This window comes from Salminus brasiliensis, chromosome 22 (genome assembly GCF_030463535.1).
Source record: "Salminus brasiliensis chromosome 22, fSalBra1.hap2, whole genome shotgun sequence".
NCBI lineage: Eukaryota > Metazoa > Chordata > Actinopteri > Characiformes > Bryconidae > Salminus > Salminus brasiliensis.
Genome location: NC_132899.1, coordinates 12,276,139 through 12,298,757, shown reverse-complemented (window position 1 = coordinate 12,298,757; position 22,619 = coordinate 12,276,139). Strand labels below are relative to the sequence as shown.

Here is a 22,619-nt window from a genome sequence, read left to right as displayed (position 1 = left end):
GCGGGGCTGTTGAATACTCTCGTATCTGTGTAACGTTGTCCATTGGCAGGTCGACAGCTCACCATCTTCAACAGCCAGACTACTATAAAGATTGGCGGATGGGAGCGGGGCAGCCGGTCGTTTCAGGGGCAGCTGTCTGGCCTCTACTACAATGGCCTCAAAGTTCTCAACATGGCCGCCGAAGGCGACCCCAACGTGCGTGTGGAGGGCAGCGCCCGGCTAGTGGGTGATCTGCCCTCCTCCTCCTCCATCACCCCACATTCCAGTGCTTCGGCCACGGGCAACCGCTCCGAAACGTCCCCCTCGCTCACCGACATCACTACCACTACGGCATCCAATCGTCAGGGCAAGCAGACCACGACGTCACAGGTCAGTAGTCACTCCCTTACTTTAGAGCTTTCTTGGGTCGATGTGCAGTCAGTGGCGCGGCACGGCATGGTAGTGATTATGCAGGCTTTCTGTGTGGGTGATTGAGAGGTAGAAAGGTGTTATTAGCTGCCTTTATTTTCTGCTTTAGGTTATTTAACTGACCGCTCACCAACACACCTTTGGTTGTGATTTTTGGGTGTGTGCTCCCCATTTTTTTTCATACTGTTCTAATATATTTTCCAATTCCCACTAATCTAGTGTCCTCTGTTTATTCAACACTGATCTCGAATGTCCTCTCCTTATTCACACTGATCTCGAATGTCCTCTGTTCATTCACACTGATCTCGAATGTCCTCTCCTTATTCACACTGATCTAGAATGTCTTCTGTTCATTTACACTGATCTCGAATGTCCTCTCCTTATTCACACTGATCTAGAATGTCTTCTGTTCATTCACACTGATCTAGAATGTCCTCTCCTTATTCACACTGATTTAGAGTGTCCTCTGTTAACTCACACTGATCTAGAATGTCTTCTGTTCATTCACGCCGATCTAGAATGTCTTCTGTTCACTCACACTGATCTAGAATGTCCTCTGTTTATTCACGCTGATCTAGTCCTCTGTTTATTCACGCTGATCTAGAGAGTCCTCTGTTCACTCACGCTGATCTAGAGAGTCCTCTGTTCACTCACGCTGATCTAGAGTCCTCTGTTCACTCACGCTGATCTAGAGAGTCCACTGTTCACTCACGCTGATCCAGAGTGTCCTCATTCACGCTGATCTAGAGAGTCCTCATTCACGCTGATCCAAGATGTCCTCATTCACTGATCTAAGATGTCCTCTGTTCATTCACGCTGATCTAGAATGTCCTCATTCACACTGATCTAAGATGTCCTCTGTTCATTCATGCTGATCTAGAATGTCCTCATTCACACTGATCTAGAATGCCCTTATTCACACTGATCTAGAATGTTATTTCCCATCTATATTATTTAATTTTCTCCTTTCAATCACATTGGTCTTAAATGTTCTCTGCTTATTTACATTATTCTTTAGCACCCCACCCATGTCCACACTGGTCTTCTCTCCATTTATACTGTTCTAGAAGGTTCTCGCTATTCATACAGGCTCATTTGGTTTGTCAGTTTTGGTTCTGGAACACTATAAAGTCCACTTCAAACATTAGATTGATGCATCTGTTGGATAGTGTGGAATAAGCGTGGCACAGTCTTGAGGCTGTAGAAGAGTAAAAATATTTCCGTGCTGCACAGGTAGGTGAATGTACTGTTGGAAGTCTTGCCCATTGTTGTAGTGTGGTGTGCTTGCCCATCTGGGGAATTGTCTGCCACGAGGAGGGGCAGTGTTGTTACCCATAGTATAGAACATTGTTGTAGGGGACAGAACTTGTGGCTGAAGTAAATGATTTTGTCTGCTTAATGTTGCATGAGATTCCTCTTCACTCTGCAACAGTAGTCAAATTCTATTGCATAAAACATTGTTCTATTGCATTATCGAGTACATTGTTCATTTATGCACTACCTGTTGTGGTGTGGAGTGGGACAGTAAGAATTGCCTCAGATCCCTTTATAATTGCAGACTCTCTCTCTCTCTCTCTCCCTCCCTCTGGAGGTCTTAATCAGTGCCTCAGACAGACTTTTTTAATTTATCCCCTACCCTATTTATTGTTTAGTGTCTTTTTCCTTTAGTTTAAGACTGTGTTCTGTGTTTTTTCAAATCAAATCAAATCAATTTTCATTTTTATTTCATTTTTCATCATTTTATTTGTCACATACATAGTCATACACAGTATAACTTGCAGTGAAATGCTTTTATGACAGTCTGCCCACATCAAAGCTATACAATAAAGATCTACATTTAAACTTAACTAAACCTTAACTTAATGAAGTAAAGTGCAAAAGTGCAAAAGAAAAAAAAAATAAAAATAGAATAAGTTACATTTAAGTTAAAAATAAAATATAAAAATATGATAATATAGAAATATAGAAATATAAGCAAAAAAAAAAAAATACAAATATATATACACAGATGAAATAGTGTGTGTGTGTGTGTGTGTGTGTGTGTATATATATATATATATATATATATATATACGTATATATATATATATATATATATATATATATATATATGTATACATATGTACATATTTATCTGTATGATAAATATTATTGTTACTTGTCATACGTGTTGCTCTTACCAAGACAAATTCCTTGTATGTGTAACATACTTGGTGAAATAAAGAGATTCTGATTCTGATTCTGACATCAGCAGGGCCAGTTTAAAACACTCTCTCCAACAGGAGGGGTCTTCAGACCAAACTAAGACCACGCCACACTGAAAAGCTGTAGCGAGATTATGTGTCGGGGAACAAGTGGACGGCTGAGCTCCGGCTGAGCTCCAGCTGATCTCCCCCACTCCTGTCTGTAGAGTGACTGGATTTGATTCTCCTGTTCAGCCACCTCCGCCAAGGCACAGAGCACGCTCGGGCCAGCAGGAGTTCAGACGCTGAATGTGTGATCAAAGAGAAGTTAAAGGGAAATGGGAACTGGTTCCAAAGAGGGAGCTGTCAGTTCAGGGGTGAACGCTGTGCGGTGGACAAGCCTTTTCTCTTTAGCACTCTTAGAGAAATAAGTGCCAAATCGGTCTCTCCAATCTCACCTGCTGCCTGTCTGTATTGCATTGGCTGGCTTTCCTCCCCTCTCTATTGCTCTCTTTTTCTCTGTCTCCGTCTGCAGTGCAGTGGGTGGTGTACGAGGCATCGCTCAGGCTCTGACAGCGAACTCTAATTGCAGCGCTGTAATTACATGTCAGTGCTGCGGGGCTGAGAGCGCTGATTGACAGGCCTGCTGAGGCCAGTCCCGTGCTGATGGGCTTGTGTCCTCATGCGTGACGCCACGCACTGTGATCCAGCTTCCACGACAATGAAATCATAATTTGATATGGTTAAAACTAATTCAGGGGCTGCGTATTAAATTACCTCTCCGCTCAAGGGCACCCCAGAGCGCATCATACGAAGCATCGGTTACATCAAGGAGGATATTGTTAGGCCGAGCCCGAACGTTGGCTTATCGTAGCCTCATCTGTGCGGACCGTGCTACAAAATGGTGGGCTGTGCAGAAAAAAAGAGAAAAAAAAGAAAAGAAAAAGGAATGTGATGGTGGGAAATGTTGCCATGGAAATGTGCGACTCCCCTCTTCTTAACGCTGCAGTGTCTCTGCTTTCAGCTCTCGCCCCATCTTTACTCTCTACTCTCTTCTGTCTCTCTCTCTCTCTGCCCAGCTGCTTGCTCTGTCCTAAAGCAACCACTTCATTTATGAAATATCGAATGCAGTAATTGTGCTTTAATGTTTAATCAGTGTGGAGAGTGTGTAGAGAGGGAGTGATGTGTGAGCAGAGTGTTCGTGGATAGGCGTTGATTACACATGTGTGAAGTTTCCATTAGGTAAGAGAGCTCTCAGTAATCACTACTAATAGCTCTTCCTCTCGCTCCTCTGTCCCTTCTTAGCCCTTTAGCACACGGCCGGCGAGATGTCGCTGTCAGGCAGAATTAAACGCACTTAAATCAGCTGGAGTGGCTGAAGACCCAGTTTTTTGTCTTTATTATAGTATATGAGCATAAAAATCAGTGGGCCTATAAATAGTATCTGCTTATGCATTTTATTGTTCAGAGTACTTTTTATCTTAATCTTAATTTCTTTAGTTTTATCTGTGATCTGAATTAGTGCTTTTTAGCATGCATTCAAATGTGTACATTAAAAAAAAGACTAATTTGCCTTATAACACTTTAACTGTACTATGAATAACACCTTAATTCACTATGAATGAATTTCTTAGCGAAAATATTAAGTACAAAATGTATCTCAACACCATCTCTTCACCGTGTCTCAGGGACACAATTTAGCCTTGTGAAGTCAAATTCATTTCTCAATGTTTCTATTAATACCTTTCCGATAATACAGCGCAGACACGCAGTTCAAACATTTCCACCCTTTCAGTTACATCCCCATGGCCAGATTGTATGTGACTCCTATCTGAAGTTACGAGGCTATGAAGATGGGTTGAGATACTTGCTTCTGCCTCTCGACGTGTCTAACTGGTGGATTTGTGCGTCTGTCTATGGTTTTGTGTGAAACTGACCAATGGACATCAGAAACTTGTCTACTGCCTCTTGTATACATTCCACTACATTTGTGAAGCTAAGACTGACCACCTGTTACGCATCCACATGAGTAAAGGTACGTTTTCACAAGAAATATGAAGAATTTCTAAAATCAGGGGGTTAAACGATTATTAATATATTTAAGTTAACTCCTCTTTCCTAGCCGCCTTGTTCCATTCATCACTACTGTGAACAATTCAGGCTCTTTAAATTTTTCCTGAATGGAGCATTTCCCTTCAAACTACTCTGAATGTGTTTTTCTTTACATCTTTCATTGCCTGGAATTCCCATTTAATTCCCATCCAAACATGGCAAAATTGTAGAGTTTAGAACAATAGTCATTAACTGCCAAAGAACTTCTGTGTTGTTCACTGTTAATGCTGATGTGAATGCAGAAGGGCATCTTCTGGGTATTGGAGTCCACTCATCACCACTAATCTTCAAAGCTTGAGCCAAATATAATAAGAGAATGTATAATATTTCATAGTAATATATTAAATATAAGATACAGTGATGGGTTTCGGTTTAAAAGCCTCTTGCTGACAGTGAAACTTGTTCAGGGAGAACATTAAAATTGATGCAATAGTATGATGTGAAAGCTTTTCTCTTTATTCAGACTACCTTTTGAGCACCCACTCTCTTCCAGTTAGTGTAATTTGGATTAGCTTGAGCTAGATTCAGTTTCCAAGAGTTTGGTTGTTTTTTTGTAAGCAGTATGGAAAGAAATTCCATAAGACATGGAATGTCAAGGTGTATTTTGCTCTCCTTTTGAAAAGCTACAAACAACTCTGAAGTGTTTCTCAAAGGAAGAAAACACTTGTAGAGATAAAAAAAAAAGAGAAAGTCACAGACTCTGAGTTTGCATTTGAGTGGCAGATGATGTGTTGAATATTTCTATCAGAAGATGATTCCCTTTGTGAGGAAAGCTGAGGGCAACTGGGATTTGGAAGTTGGCAGCTGCGCTTTATCATGGTTGTCTTTTCTATTTCTTCCCCTTTGTCTTCACGCTTCTTATTGCCTTTATACTGTAATATCTCTCTCTTTCTCTCTCACTCTCTCTCACACACACACACACACACACACCCTGTCTCTTGCTCTCTCCCTCCCCTGCAATTCGAATGGATGATCTTCTTCATGGCTATGGCTCCCACATTCTCTTTCAGCGTGAGCTGCTGGTGTTTCTGAGGCTGTGGCTGTGGATTTCAGTGCAGTCGGAATTAGCAGACTGAGGATGTGTGTTTATTCTGATCTAATGGGACTGCGTGCTGTTTGAGGGGCACAGGGCTGTGTGCTAAGCTTTAAATAATGAATTAACTCGCTTTGTGCAAGCTATACGTGTCATTAGACACACCAGGATATGTTTTAGATCTGAGAGATGGACAGAAAGTGGTTGAATGGCTGCTGCTCTGCCAGAGAAATGGATGCGTAGGCGCATGCCTCGTGAGACACTCACGTCTATACACACTCAGGGATGCAGAGACGTGGGGTTTATTCCGCTGCATGCTAAGCAGGCTGTTTTTATCCTTGCTGTATGCATATAATCAGTGTGCTTTCATTTATTTATAGAATGTTGTGACTGTGTTGTGGAAAAGCGGGAACGTGTTATGGAGATGTGTATGTCATTTTACTTCAGTTCTGGAATAAAAGTATTAAGATTGAGATGATTATGATGATGAAGATCTGTTCTGTTCCCAAACTTCGATTCCAGGCCAAAACTATACTAAAAAAGTCCACCCTCCCATGCCATCTCAGGGCTTGGTCCACACTAGCAGATATATACTTTCTTGAATGAACCTGGACATTAGATTAAAATGTAAAAAAAAATATTCAATATGTGATCTTACAAAAATAAACACTTTACCATACAAACACCTATTCAGCCTTGCGCAGGCTAGGTCACTATTCACACGGCCCAGACTGCTTTTAGAATGAGGCACAGAGCAACCAATCAGACATGGGCTCATTAGGGCTGTGTATTAGCAAGAAGCTAGTGATACAATATATGTATCACATTACAGGGGTTACGAATCACTAGATTGTGATATACTGTTCTAAGTAAGGGTATATTTTAAAAATAAATAAATAAAATAGGAAATTTATAAAGTACTTTATAAAGTATAGAAAGGCACCATCATAAGCATAAAATCTAAATGATTTTTTTTTTTTTGTCCAATCAAAACCTGTGAGATCTGAAGTCAGAGAACAACACTGCTATCTAGCGGTCAGGGGCAGTTTCATTGTTCATTGGCAGTTTCATTGTTCATCTTAAAAGTTTGGGAAATTGCCACAAAATAAATGTTATGACTGTTATTGGTGAATAAAAACCACAATTGTCATTAGTAAAATGCAGGAAAGAGGATGGCAGGATTTTGTGTCTCCATGTGTATAATGCAATTTTAAGCTCTTCTATGAGCAATGCCATAGAAGAACCACTTTTAGTTCCAAAAATATTAGAATAATACAAAAATAAAGGTTTACTAATTATAAGACTCTTCACACTCTTTTACAAAAATGTTTTTCATGGAACCAGAATGGATTCTTCTGTGGCATTGTTTAAAGAATGTAGCACCTTTATTTTTAAGACTTTGTGCAAGACTTTGTGACTTTATGTTGGTTGTTTGTGTGTGCCAGCCTCTCGTCAGGCCCCGGATTTAACGCCAGTTTAGCGCTACAAGATTTCCACGCCTTCTCTCACAATGAGTCCAGACAGTTTCCTGACATTGCATCATGAGAAGAGAGCCAAGAATAACGCAACCCTATGCATAACTGCTTTAACAGGGCTGGCTAAATGGCCCTGGCTCCAGCACATCTTTGGGTTTTGTCCATTTAATGGAGCCTGTTTTTATTTCCCTGAATGTGCTGTCACAGGCTGGGTTTTCAACGATTGCTTAAATCAGACAATCAATACCAGTGTTTGAACTGGCAGGAAGTGGGTTAATGAAATGGGTTATGAGAGCACATCTTTCTCTCCCTCTCCCTCTCGGTGTGTATTAGTGTGATGGTCTCCATCTATTTGGAACTGCATCCTCCTGGGCAGTGTCATCCAGCTTGTTCCTCTTTGTGCAGAATTATTTCATGTTGCCTACTGAAATGCTTCCTCACTGTTACATCATGTAATTAAATTCTGTTCTTTTTTTTATTGGCCCATTTGTCATGTCTCCTACAGCGTACCCCCATCCTTCCTACATTAGCTGTCTAGATGGCACCAGGGCTTGGTCTTTTATTCCTTTTTATCAATTCTTTCACATTCATAATTTATGGCCGCGGTCTGTCACCATGTGTGGATTCTGCAGTTGCAGCAGACAAATTGCGTCCCACGAGGCTAGCCATGGTGAAAAATAACACAGATAAAGGGAAAGCTGTGTGTGTGTGTGAACATTCCCCTGATAGTGTGAGAAATCTCAGGTAAAGGCAACACATTCTGTTTTATGATAGCTAATGCTGCAGAGGGATATAAAAAGTCCCAGTGGAAGAACTCCCGATGAAGCAACAGAGAAAGTAAGGGAAAGCGCGAGATAGCAAGAGAGAGAGTGTTTTAACTGCAGTAACCCATCCTCGTTCAACCGTGTTGCTCTGCTGTACTTCACTGTGTTGTGTAATATTCCTTCCAGGCTGATTCCTTTGTTGGGAAAACATACATTTGGACTGTGTATGCTCAGGTTGTGGAGGGCTGCGTCCCTGTGGTGTGTGATGGCAGGGCAGTAATTGTGCCGCCCCTCGCGTACACACTTCCTTCTGCGAAGAGGGGTGGTGGTGGGTTGGGGGGAGACAAATATTAATAAAATACTGTCTCCAACCGAGCAAACCCTTAGCAACCTCAGGCTCAGCGGGGTTCATGATTGGCCAAATCTAGTCAGGTGATTCAGTCAGTCTGCTCACGGTCTCACCATCTTTTTCCCGTCTCTCTCTCTCTCTCTCTTTCTGCCTCTCTCTCTCTCTCTCTCTCACGCGCGCTGTGTATCACTCTCTTTCTCGTTTTCGCTCTTGCTCCACTTCCCCCTCTTGCTCACGCTCGCTCTGGCACTCTCCCTCTCTCTCCTGCTCTCTCTCTCTTTCTGTAGAAGGCACTGATAGGCTCTCCTGATGCGCAGACAATTTATCTTCCTCATCTCCCTACCAGAGTAGGACTTCTCCAGTCATCACTATTGATCTCACAGAGCGGACTGAATTTACTGGTGTTGCTTTAGGAGCAGGGGCAGAGGAGGAAGAGACAGAAAGAGAGGGAAAGAGAAAGGGGGGGAAACAGCAAAAAAAAAAAAAAAAAAAAAAAAACTCACCTAAAGAGACAAAAAAGGAAAAAGAAACCAAAAACAAAGACACCAGCTGTGTACAGGAAGCAGGCAGAGTAGCCAGGCTGCCATGGATGCAAGATGGCATTGTTCCTCGTCCCAGGTAGTTTCTCTTTCTCACAGTCCTTCACCATCTAGCCGTCTTCGCATGCAGAGGCTTTCTTATTCTCATGTTCATGCAGTAGAAAAAAAAGTCATGCACCTTTTGTTTGCACTGTGCCGAGAGAGAGAGAGAGAGAGAGAGAGAGAGAGAGAGAGAGAGGGGAAAAAGTTGCAGTGCTTTGAAAGTGAACAGTCGTCGATCTCTCATTTTTTTTATTTCCAAACCGCATCCGTGCTGGTGTTGCTCCTCCTGAAAGCTTGTGTTGCTCTCTGCCCACCGCTGTGCACTACATCCAGCTTCTTCCACCGCATGCCACCGCCTGCAGTCCAATCCACCACTCCTTCCTTTTGAAAAAAAAAAAGCTCCCCCATTCTGCTCCAGACAGCTGTATCGCTACGCTAAAGCGCCCGTTTGTGCAGCTTAGAGCCGTCTTTGTACACTCTATACGCTCATGCAAAGTACGCTTGGCAAGGAGCTTGGCGCTGTCCTCATGGCAACAGGAGTTTGTCCCGTCGGGATTCAGTGTGGACGTGCCTGCACATCCTGCACTCATGAATTCCAACTTCTCCTCCAGCTGCAGCTCGCCGCTTTTGTCAAAGAAGCAAAGCTTGAGTTAAGGAGAGAAGCATTGTGAGCTTTTGGTGCAGGGTGGAGGCTCTGAGGTTTCTCCAGTTACACTCTTAAAAACAAAGATGCCAAGAAGAGTGCGTTAGACTCTAAGAAAAAAGGTACCAAACTCACACTAGAGTGGGACCTCTCATATCACTAAGGTGATACCCTTGAGGGTCAACATCTCCAGTACCTTTAGTTAGGGAGCATAACTGTACCATATTCCATCCCGTTCCATTGCAGCAGTTTGCACTGGAGTTTTCATTTTCTCCTGAGAAAGTTCATGTAGTGTACCTTCACAAAGCACATTAAAGACTTTAAAGACCATGTTGTACCTTTAAAGGGTAGTGTATTTACTTTAGATTTACTTATATTTAGAACCTGTGTATCGTTTTTTAAACAGCGCAGAGCCAAGATATGTTTAAAAACATAAAACATAGTTCTTTACTTAGCTATTCTTCTATTACATCACTCTGAAGAACCCCTTTATTTTTAATAGAGTATGTTCTTTATTAATGTATGTGTCCATTAGAGTGTCTCTCTTACATAATCTCTTCCATAAACCCCATGGAACTGCCAGTGGTACCAGACTTGCATTCCTCACTGTAATAGCTACAGAATGACTCAACCAGTCAGCATTGTTCTGCTTGTATTTACTGAGTAATACCACTTGGGAGTCTCAAAAGGTGAAAAGGGTATGCCAGGGTGTGTTACTTGCACTGATCTCAGGTCAGTTAAAATATTTTGTTGAACATCCTCACTAATGGCTTTGTACTTTACATTTGAACACAAATAAATCAGTTTGGTCTTGACCGCATCACTCTAACAACCTGCAAAGAACATCATCAATAGTCAGCATGTGTATTATTTATAAAGTGAGGGGGTGGGAATGTGTGTAACTACTCACTTATCATTGGCTATGTGTACACCAGCGGCTGTGAGCATGCGCGAACTCGCTGCTCCATCTCCTCTCTCTGGCAGCCATCTTGACTCTTACTGCTTAGCAAGAGGTCCAGATCCTCCATTACTGAAGTTCTGAATCCCATCTTGCCTGGAGGGGGAGAAGGAGAGGCCCAAAACAAAGTCAACACATCCTCTGTTTTCATCCCTCTTGTTTTTAGTATGAAGACGTCAGCTCCCCTCTTGAAGCTGAGTTTCCATCTCTCGCTGTTCTTGAGCTCTCCGGCTCCTTCATAATTCAAAGCGGAGAGAGTGCCTAGCGATGTCTGCGGGGGCTTTCTTTACATGTGCGTTGTCTTTGCTGATATCGTAGAAGCTCTCCTCTCCTCTGTTGTCTTTTCTATATGAGAAACAGGCTGGAGTGAGACAGAAGAGGAAGAAACACTGCAGTGCCTCAGAGCATATTTCTTATTCAATGTGTGTGAGCTTTTCAGTATTTTTAAACACACGCCGCTAGCTCTCTGCGCTGAGAGCAGCGCCCGGCTGCATTTAGCACCGGGGCCGCCACATGAATATTCACGTGTCATTAGTATGGAGCTTAGCAAAGGACTTTGATGTTCTTCCTGTTTCTCTCTCTAGCTCTCTCTTTCTCTACACTATATGTCCATATGATTGTAGACACCCCTTCTTATGATTGCCTTCAGACACTTTAAGTTTAAGCACCCATGGCTGACACAAATGTGTAAATGTGCACACACAGAGCTTGTCTAGTCCCTGTAGAGAACTACTGCCAATAGAATAGGACTCTCTGGAGCCTAGGTATATGCTGGAAGAGCATAAAGCCTCTCCCTCCAGTGTTCAGTGGAATGATGGTGCTCCATCCAATACTTTTGGGATAAGTTGGGGACAAGGTGGGGTGGTGATCATCCAGAATCCTGGCCTCACTAATGCTCTTGTCACTGAATGAAATCAAATCCTTGGAGCAATGGTCCACAATCTGGTAGAAAGCCTTCCCTGAAGAGTATAGACAGTTACTCCAACAAAAGCAGGATAAAATATTTTAATGCCATTTATTTCAGAAAAAGCAATGAATGAGCAGATGTCCCAATACTTTTGTCAGTATAGTATATCTTTCTCTTTTTGTCTTGCTGTTGAACCCCAGCAGTAAGCAAAGAGAGACAGAAATCAATGCTTTGCTTTTGCAGGTCCCAACTGAGCCGAAGCTGAGCGCCACAGACTGTTTTTTCTTATTTTCCACCATTTGTAATGGCCTGAATTTCTGCGTCTCCATGGCAACAGAAACAGACGGTTGTGTGTGTGAAGGTAGCGCATATCGGAGGTGGAACATTAGAACGTTAGGCTCCTGAGGAGGGAAAAAGAGAGAGAGAGCGAGAGAGAGAGAGAGAGCGAGAGAGAGAGAGACAGTCAAGGATGAGCTCTGAATATGAGCTACTCACATGAGCAGGCTGTAAAATATAGATTGGCTTTTGGAGTTGGGATTATTATGGAGCAGAAACAGAGTGTATGAAAAAAGACATGAAGGTGTGATGTCTGTTAGCCGCAAATGGATGGGGATGGGTCACATTAGTGCTCTTTTTGGCTGGTTGGGTAGGCAGTGAATGTTAGAGTTAAAGGGATGGGATGTATGCTCTTAAAAATAAAGGTGCTTCAAATAGACGAAACCATAGAAGACCCACTTTCGATTCCATAAAGAACCATGTTTGCAATGGAGATGTGTGTGTGTGTGAAGAACCTTTTAAAGGTCTAAAGAAATCTTCCCTCAAACATACCTCCTCTGACACATGCGCAACCAATTCAGTTCAGTTCAATTTTATTTATATGGCGCTTGTCACAACAAATGTTGTCAGAAAGGAGTTATAAAGAGATCCGTCTCTAAGCCTCTTTTGAGATCCCTTCCTCAGATTGAGAGGAACCAAAAGGGGAACTCATCCTCTTCTGGACAACACTGAATAGCACAACAAATAATTGAACAAAAAGAATAGAAATTGACAAAATCTATAGTGAAACCAGCCACTGCCCCTCTTTGAACTGCCGGTAATGCAGTGTCACATACAACCAAAGTTCTTGGAGTAAAGAAAAAAAAAAAAAACGGCTACCCAACAAGTCATCTACCCACCATAGAGAGAGAGAAAGGCAATTGTGCAGCATGACCTGGGATTCAAACCGACAATACTTGGTTCAGCACATACACTGTCTTAGAAGTTCATGAACTTTGATATTGACTTGAAAAGTTAACGTCATTACATGTCACCACTGTCCAAAAAAAACTCTAATAACTGGTGTCTCTTTATATTAGTCCTCTCTAATAACTGTGAAGTTACACATTAATAATCCAGGCAGAAACAGTGCAAGTACTGGTGATCTTCACTGTTACAATTGGATTATAGTAGTAGAGCTTACATAATTGCATGTGTATCACCTTTTGACTCCTGTAATTTCATAAGTGTATCTCAGTAGCTGTAACAGCATAGTCTCTCTTATGGTTATACATGAGTAATACGATGTGGATATACTGCTCCACTCACTCTGTGGCTCATGTCTAAGCAGAACGCAACACTGACTCTCCTATATTCAAGAATGACAACTGAAGGTCCAAATCCGTTCAGCAGACATGCTGGTATCACTGGGTAGGGCTGGACAATTCATTGAAAATAATACAAAAATCAACATTCAGACCTCATGTTGACTTTATCTTGCCCATAGAAATTATTTATAGTTGAAAAAAAAATGTTAGTACTTTCCCCACTGTGTTCATGTATTGTCCCCTTTAAAACATACTACCTCATGTGTAGTCACATGACTCCACCCCAACTGAGCAGCTTATATGATCCTCTATTATCATGATGTTGATTTGAAGTCATATCGCCCAGCACTATCACTGGCATACTTTGACTGACCAGCAGGCCCTCCACATCTCAGTCTCAATTCTCAGTCTGGTACAGAAGGTAAAAAATGCTAAATGCTAAAGTAGGCACCTGCACACAAACTCTAACTGAATTGTGCACCAAGTTCATTGAAGACTAGACTAAAATAGACAGGAACTAAATAGACTCTGAAGAGACTGGATAAGCCTTATCTAACAGGAGGCGTGTAATCAGCTAACAGAAAAGATAGGAATCCAAATCCTTGCTGAGGAGAAATCTTCTGCATTTAGTGTAAAGATATGATTTTACAAGAACTTTTGGAGCATTTCTGTTGATTCATTCATCATGTCATGTTCACACACTGTAAAGAAGAAGCTGGTGTTTTTAAAAGGAGCTCCAGACTCCATAGAAATGTTTTGGAATCAATAAAAGGCTGTGAATGGCTTTTCATTTGGCATTTTTCAACACTCTGATCATACTCAATTAATTATTCATTGTCATGGTATTCATATAATTAATTACATAGATTACCTGATTAGCAATGTAGCAGCATCCTAGACTCTGAGGGGAATATTGGTGCATGAACTCGCTGAACTGGTGTCAGCCTTGTTCCCCTCAGCTGTGTGAGCAGGAGGCTCAAGCTGGATCTGCACTCAGTCTTTTTAACTGTGGGGCTCTGTGGCAGCTGTAGGCTAATTGGAGGGGGTTGAACAGAGGTGGAGCTTTGTAAGTGTGCTGGGGGGGGGGTTGTGTTTGTGTGTGTTTGTGTGTGTTGGGATAATATAACTGCTATCTTACTCCTCTCTCATTAGCGCACAGCTGGTTTCTCTGGTACGCTCATAGGTGAGCTGAGCTTTTGCTGTTTATCATATTCAGTCTCTCTCTCTCTCTCTCCTATGGCTCGTTTTCCCACTCATTTGGCAGAATGTCAGGCCCTCATCGTGCCTGCTGGCAGCACAATAATTAAGAACAAGTGAAACAGAGAGAGAGAGAGAGAGTGAAAAACCGAGAGAGAGGGAGGGAGTGGATCTGATCCTCCACAGATGATTGTCTGTCAGCAGAGACCCAGTGGTATTGAGGTCTGCTGTAGTTCTTCAGTTACTCAGTTGGAGTAAACTCTTTTCTCTGCCCCCTCTTTAGCCTATTTCCTGCCTCCCTGTCCCCATGTCCATCTCGGCACAGCTGTTGAGTAGGCAGAGGAGAGTAGAGAACTGCGGCAGATGGAGGCTGAGAGAGCGCCGTCTTAGTCATATATCTGACTTTTATGGATGCAGAGAACAGCCTCATGCTCACTGCTTGTGTAACACCACATCTCAGGACTTTCATTTCAGTTCCTGACACTCCACTCAGACACACAGACAGACACACAGTAGAATGCAGCTGTGTGCAAAGAACTCAAATGAAAGTTGGAGTGGCATGGCTGACTTCACTGAGTGACCCCAGGATCTCTTCCTACATCTGTCTTTCTCTCTTAAATTGTCTCTTTTTCTCTCTCGCTTTCTTTTTTCCGTTGTGTCTCTCACTCTCTGTATTTTCACTTTTACTTGTGTTTCTTTCCACTACCTACCCCCCCACTCTTTCTCTTCAGTTGTCTCTTTACTACCCCCTACGTATCTCTCTCTCTCTCTCTCTCTCTCATATTCATATATAAATATATATATTCCTTTCCTCATTCGTCTTTTTCATTCTATTCCCTTCGTCCTACTCTAACTCTTTCTCTCCCTCTATATCTCTTTCCCTTTAGCTCTGTCTCTCGGTTGTCTTTTGTACTCTTTCTCGCTTTCTCTCTCTCTCACTCTTTCACTCTTTCACTCTCTCATTCTTACAGGAGCACTTAGTTTTGCTCAGTAGTGCAGCTTTGGTCTTTCTGTCTCTTCTCCTCTTCTCTAACCTAACTAATTTTCTATCTTCTTCCTTTGTCTCTGTACTACCTACATATCTCCCCCTCTCTCTCCCTCTCGCTTTCTCTTCACTTGTCTCTTACACTCTTTCCTTCTTTTGTCTGTCTACTGTTTACCTCGCTCTCACACACACTCCCTGTCACGCACTTTCTCTCTCTCTCTTCCTTTGTCTTCACTCTGTTTCTCTTTCTGCTACCTATCTCTCTCTCACGCACTCTCTCACTCTCTGATTCTTCCTTTCTTCATCTGTCTGTCTCGCGCTCTCTCTCTCTCTCTCTCCCTCTCTCTCTCTCTCTGCTTACCTATGCCCCTATATCTCTTTCTCTATAGCTATCTCGGTGGTACCCTCTTCCCCACTATTTCTCAAGTTCTCTTTGTCTCTCTCCCCCTCCCTCTCTCTCAGGAGGCCAGATAGACTGGCCAGTTTGCCTGCAGTTTTTGCTCTGTAGTGCAGCTTTGGCCTCTCTCTCTCTCTCCCTCCTCCTGTCTTCTTGTCTCTCTCCCTCTCCCCCAGCCCAGTGCTCACTCCAGCACCAGGGACCTAAATTATTCACCCATGCTGACCTACTTGCAGGGCGTTTGAGAGTTGAGAGTCCAAAAGATACGGCTGCGAGGGAAATGGCAGGCGCGTGCTTATGACACGCCTGTGCAGAGAGCCCTCCCACTCCCACTCTCTCTCTCTCTCTCTCTCTCTCTCTCTCTCTCTCTCACCTGCTCCCTCTCTGTCTTTCTCATTCTATGCCTGCTGTTGGTGTGTGGAGGAAGTCAGTCACTGATGCCGGTTAAACGTCCTGATTCAGCGTGGGCACTGCCCTGATGCCCGTGGGCAGTGTGTTTGTGTGAGTGAGAGAGAGCGAGAGAGCACACAGAGGCAAATCGATGTCTCTTCCCCCCCCCCCCGCTGACACACACACACACACCCAGCCCTGCCTTTCTGACGACACACCACGCACGCAACCCGCCAACTGGCGTTCAAATACACACAGCTAATCAGAGGCTGGGAAGTGTGAACGCTGGCGCAGAATGGATGCCACCACTTTGCATCGTCAGATTCTCGCCGGAGAGCTGAGAAGAACGTAGCGCTGGCATTCTTCACACACACACACACACACACGGCGGACCGAGGGCTCCAATGAGGAGAGATCATCAAAGTTGATCCTTTTTTTCGCTTTCTCCTCGTGCTGCTAATCCACCGTTGGATTCCGTGCTTTAAGTTTAGGCAGAGAGAAATCGCAGCATGGCGTTCTTCCCTTTTGGAACTATTACTGGAACAGAGGCAAGCTTTCTCGGAGTGTGTTTTTGTCACTGTGTGTGTTTGTTCGCGATGCTGTTTTTGTAAGAGAGCGAGAGAGAGAGTGAGTGTCTCTGAGGATTTGTTGTACATGGTCTACTTCCAGATTAAAAAGCCTCTTTTGATGAGGCTTGTTCAGGAACAGACGATGGGATTTGATGTTCCTTGAATGCTTTTCAGTCCGGGAGGGAAGTGTGTGTGATGTGATGTGTGTATTTTTGTCTGTCTGCCTGTTCAGATGTGGTACAGCCTTAATGTGCTGTTCTTTTCATGTTTTACTGAGGTACTGAGGTGGATCAATATCCATCCAGTGGAATTAGCATTAGCTAGAGGAGCTCTGGTCTTTAGCAATAAAAAAAGGGGACAAGCTACTTGGTGGTCATTGTTAAGCGTTTTCGCCTCTGAGGCTGATGTGTGTGTGAACCTGTGAGGCACTGTCTTAGGCACAGGCCCATGAGGATGGACAGAGAATACACAACAGCTCTGTTTCTCTTTTCTGTGCTTTATCTGAATTCTCCTTAAATAGCTAACATAGTCTGAATCTCTATCTATATTTTTCTCTCTCTTTGTGTGTGTATATGTCTCTCTCACACAGAACAGGAGGCCTCTGATGAGACGGCAGCCTCACAAATGTTTCATAATGGAATTTAATGAATTGTTCAGTGATCCTAATATTCCTATTGTCTTTCTTTCTATTTCTCTCTCTCTCTCTCTCTCTCTCTCTCTCTCTCTTTCTCTCTCTTTCTCTTTCTCTCTCTCTCTCTCTGCTGCAGGATGATCTGTTGGTAGCCTCTGCTGAATGCCCCAGTGATGATGAGGACATTGACCCATGTGACCCAACCTCAGGTGGGTTAGGTTAGTCATCTTTCTTTTTTTATTACTGCTGTCCATGTGCCTTTATTTTACTCCCGCTCATGTTTTTTGTTTATACAGGTTTATCCTGTTGTTTTTGAACACTCTAACAGCGTTATTTTGACAGAAAAAGAGTTGTCGAAAGTGCTTAATCATCAATCATTTGATTGCAGACTCCTTTTGGCAATGTGATGAAATGATTTGACATTTGAGTAAGTGTGTTTGACTCATGAATTAGTCAAGCGTTTTGACTGCTAAATGGTCTTACTAAGGCCTGGGTGTGAGCAGAGAGACAGGCTGATAAATAAAGAGCACTTTCAGAAAGAAATAACCACTTTCACTAAAGCTGCCATTTAAAAGCCCTTATTTAACACGCTTGACCTGTTCAGTTTCAGTGGAGACGAGCCACACAGTCAGACCACATTACATTTACTAGATAATGATTATAGGACAAAAGGAATATGCATTTGATAGTGAAAGGGGCGGCCAGGCATGTTATATGTTATTTAACCCAGTGACACATTCTGTTATGGCTGAAAGTCATGGTTTTGTTTTGATAGATTGGTTGTTTGCTTGCTTGCTTAAACGTCTGTGCAGATTTTGTACAGCCAGCTTTAATGTTAAATGTTTCTTTTTCTTCATTCAGTTTGATTTAAATTTCCCAGGCAGTTTCCACTAAGATTTTGTTTGACCAGATTTAGTATGATGTATGTATATACATGTATTTATAAATAAAAGGGGTGTAAGACAATACTGATATATCTAAGTATCGTAATATGTTGTGCAATACTGTATCAATTGTATTGTATCAATTGTATTGCGCAACACCTCATCATAGATTCGTAGCAGACAGCTAGATAGCAGTGTTGTATCGTGGCTTTAGATCCCATTGTTCAGTTTGGATGAAAGTCAAACTTTCCTTTATTGAGATATAATGCATATCTTTTTTTATACTATGACATTTTTCCTAAAATGTGCTCTAATATATGGCCTTGCTTACAGTATCACAATATATTATGATATATTGAATTCGTAACCCCTTATACACATATATCACCAGGTTCTTGCAATACACAGGCCTAATATGTAAACTCACAAATATATATATATATATATGTTTGTGTACACAATGTACATGTGAGTGTGCTGTGAGGTGAGGCTGATTGTTTTTGATGTGGAGAATAAAGATGTGGAAAAGGCCAGTGAGCACGACTGCCTGGTACGAGCACCTTTTCCCATATCTCCCAGCGGCATAGCCACATGCTCACACACTCAACTGCACAAACCGCTTTCGACAAGGAATTAAAAAAACAAAGGTTAACCGAGACCAGCTTTCCCTAGCCAGCTCCTTGCAGGCTGCAAGTGACCCATGCAATGGACCCATTTACACCGGCTTTGTAAGCACGCCTGCGAAATAATGAAAATCTCCTCCTAAGGCAAGAAGCATTTTCAGATTTTAATCACTGATTTTAGGAGAATGGCCAATTCCAAAACATAACTGCAGACTAGACTACAGAATAATGTGAATAAGCCCAAAAAGAGGCTATTATAATGCAATAACCAATAATGTTGGCAGGAACAGTATTATTGAGTGCCATTTTTTCCCTGCTCTGCAATGAGATCGCTCTATTAACCAACGTGTGGGCTGAAAGCCTGCTCTGTTCTTTAGCCGCATTTATCATCATCTCATTTTCCGCACCTGCGGGCTACAGTTGACTCTGCGTCAGTGAAGGGGCTTTAAATTGCTTGTTTCAGGTGTCATTTCACCCCGGGTTTTATGTCCTGCCCGCGGCCATGCAGAAGCTGAGCTACTCCTCTTCTCTAACTGAGACTTAAAGCAGCATAAATCAGCGAGCAGATAACTCGGAATCTCTCAACTCGGAAATAAGCAGCTCCTAAATGAAGTTCACCCACTGGTCACAGCGGATAAAAAAAAATGTTGTGGCGTGTCCAATTTGATCACTCTGTGTTGAGTCTATCAGCCAATAAAAGCATGCACTTTATGCCCAGCTAGATTCAATATGATGAGTAGATATTATTAAGGCTGCAAAATGGAGGCTGCAAGTTGCCCAGAGGCCAGGGCCTCGCAGGTACATTAAGTGTAACAGATGTGATGGGTTGCTGTTATCATGGATTTCCTGAGCTGCTACGTAGGGAGTTATCAATCTAAAGTCAAACTGCTATGAGCAGTCAAATCCATTTCCTGAGGGAATATCGATTTTCCCTATGCTCAGCCTCGTTTTTCAGTCTGTTCAGCAGTTTCTGTGTGTTTTAACACTTTCGCAAGTGTTTACATCTGTAAGTTCTGGCGAACTGTACCGGTACTTTCAGAGTGAGTTCTTATAGCATGAGCGCTGCTGCAGTTATGTAACATTTAAGGTGGAATGGAAAGGTCCTGCATTTTTAGAGATGCGCTGTATGTTGTTGGAAGATTAATCAGGGGATGGATTTGATGAACCAGTAAAATTAAACCAGAATGTTCGGATCCCATGGGTGCGACTGTACTTGTGAAAGGATTAAGCAAGCAAGTATATAAATAAATACATAAATAAGTACATTTGGTACAGTTATATTAAATTAAACTCACTGTATGTTCATTAAAGTACACACACACAGGATGCAATAGACCCCTGACTACAAGTACTATAGATACTGTATGTAAATTAATTAAGGTGAACTAATTAAGGTTGTAATAAGCCCTTGACCATAAGCACAACACTGCGCACAGTAAATATGACCTAATTACTCATTAGCGAGCTGGGAAACATGCCGAACTAATCAATGAGATAGATTACAGCCGTGCTTTAGAGGTTGCTTTGCTAGATAGACTGCAGCTGGAATTATGGCTTTAATGAAGCATGTCTCTCTCTTTCTTTCCCTCTCTTTTTGCCTCTCTCTTTCGGTCACACTACAGCACACCCACCCCTGACCGAGGCGAAGGGCTACCCGAGCCCAGAGGTGATCCGGGAGTCCAGCAGCACCACAGGTATGGTGGTAGGCATCGTAGCAGCCGCCGCCCTCTGCATCCTCATCCTCCTCTACGCCATGTACAAATACCGCAACCGCGACGAGGGCTCATACCACGTAGACGAGAGTCGCAACTACATCAGCAACTCCGCCACGCAGCCCAATGGAGCTGCCGTCAAAGAGAAACCCATCGGCGTGGCCAAGATCTCCAGCAAGAATAAAAAGAACAAGGACAAAGAGTACTATGTCTGATCCCACAGACATTCTCCCTCCCTGTGTTCAGACACTTGCGGGACAAGGGGGAGGAGATGCCAACCTGTGTATAGTAATTAAGAGAAAAAAAACACAGTCTTAGTTTGAACTGAGACGAAATATACTGTTACTAACAATAAGAAAATATACTTTATACTCAAGCACACAAGAACTATACAAAAGCCGAATGGAGGGAACCCTCAGAGTTAATCCTTGGGAAAAAGGCAGGAGCCAGTAAAACCCCATACGTTAGGGTGAAGCACTCAAAGACAAGGCCACTGCTCAGAACTGAGCTTCTATTGTGTTTCATATTATGTTGCCTGTGTATGTGTTGCTGGACATGTCCTCTTCATCCAGAAAAACTCATGAACATCTGGAAAAGTACAAAGACATTCAACTAAAAGAGATGAAAAGGAACAAGAGACTTATCACTATGAGAAGCTACCTACTGTATGATTGTTAAATCAGCCAAAGTATTCGCGCCCCCCCCCTTCCCCACCACCCCTTTTCTAATGGCAGTGTTGGCCAGTTGGAGACATATACAAGGTGAAGATGATGAGGGAACAATGAAGGATCCAAACATAAGAAAATATGGAGGACCAATGCCTTGGTGTCAAAGAGGACTATGGAGGCCTTATTAACAATTCAAGTGTAAATCTACGGTCGTTTTCTTTTGTCTGTATGTTTGTCACAAGCTGACGACAACAGCGGTGATGCTTAAGAACGGTAAAGAATGGTAAAGCGTACCGGGGCCGTTTGGGATAGTTTGAGAAAAACTCCATGCACGTGAAGTATCTTATTACATATGTTTATATACGGTGCAAAGACTATCTATGTGTGCTCTCTGGACTGTGGCTGAAGTGGTGTTTTATAGCCTGTTATATAGATGATGCCAACTACAGTATACCTGCTCTTCAAACATTTTCTAGTAAAATCCAACGGGAAAACAACTAAAAACAGAAAAAAATAAATGTTAATGTGTTGCTATAGCGATAGAACCGTTTCTGCCATTAGCTATGAACATTTGGGTTCCTGTATTTTTAATTTTCCTCCTTTTATGTGCATCTTCAGTGTCTATTTTATTTTTCCCATTGTACTTTGTTTTTTTAGCGATTCTTCCTTGTGTGTCGACATACGAATACAAGAACAAGATCAAAAGTTTGGGTTTGGGAAAGCAAACCACCACGTGGGAGGTGAAATTATATGAATTGTTCATGAATTGTTGAAGCAATATCCTTTTGCTCTTCTCAGTGACCAAACTAATTATGCATGGTCATTAGGACAAGGCTCTAATAAACAATGACACCATAAAACCCACAAAAAAAGAGATTAAAAAAAATAAATAAATAAAAAAAGACAATGAACTGGATCCCAAAATATGTGTATTGAAACATCACGACTGGAAAACGCCAATCTCAAAGACACCTGAAATTGAGAACATATTGTTTGTGAACACACTGCTCTTTACTATCTTGTACTACACTGAATGTACAAGAGGTATGAAATACAAAAACTTCAGAATAAAAGGTTTGTTTTTTGTTTTTTGTGTTTTTTATTTGTGTACAATTTTTCTATGATTCTTTTGTTTTTATTGTGAAAATTCTTTGATGACCTCAAAGTGAAGATTTATTATGAAAAAAAAATAGTTTTGAAAAATCAAATGACTAAATAAAATATTAATACTACTTGAAGGTATTTGTTCTTTATTTTTCATAGTAACAGTGTGTGGTCCAAAAGCATGCCAATAAATTGTTGCGGTCATGCGGCATGCCCTTTTTGACAACATGAATCTGTCGTTCTTTACATTGTCTCAAAATTAAATGTAATTAAAACTAATTTTATCCATACTTTAAATGCAAGTCAAGATACAATTAGTTAATTCCAAGTCATTTGTAACATTTCTATTAGTTAATTCATCATTTAATTACAAAACAATGTAAAGAACGACAGATTCACATTGTGTCAAATGTTTTTTCCTTTTCCTGTAAAATTGTTTGTTTGGAGATTCAAGGTTTTGCAG

At 42.0% G+C, this 22,619-nt stretch overlaps 1 protein-coding gene across 19 annotated transcripts in view; it reads left to right on the top strand.

Moving 5' to 3' along the window:
* nrxn1a (neurexin 1a) overlaps positions 1-22,284 on the top strand; it is a 192,601-nt gene extending 170,317 nt beyond the window's left edge. For 13 of the 19 annotated variants that reach the window (XM_072667170.1, XM_072667173.1, XM_072667169.1 and 10 more), the window contains 3 exons: positions 50-369; positions 17,302-17,383; positions 20,295-22,284. In XM_072667170.1, coding sequence (XP_072523271.1) covers positions 50-369; positions 17,302-17,383; positions 20,295-20,599 — 707 coding nt within the window. In that variant the 3' untranslated portion in view covers positions 20,600-22,284. The remainder of the gene's footprint in view (positions 1-49; positions 370-17,301; positions 17,384-20,294) is intronic. The other 6 variants (XM_072667175.1, XM_072667176.1, XM_072667174.1 and 3 more) reach the window with 1 other exon arrangement.
* Positions 22,285-22,619: the final 335 nt, after the last annotated feature.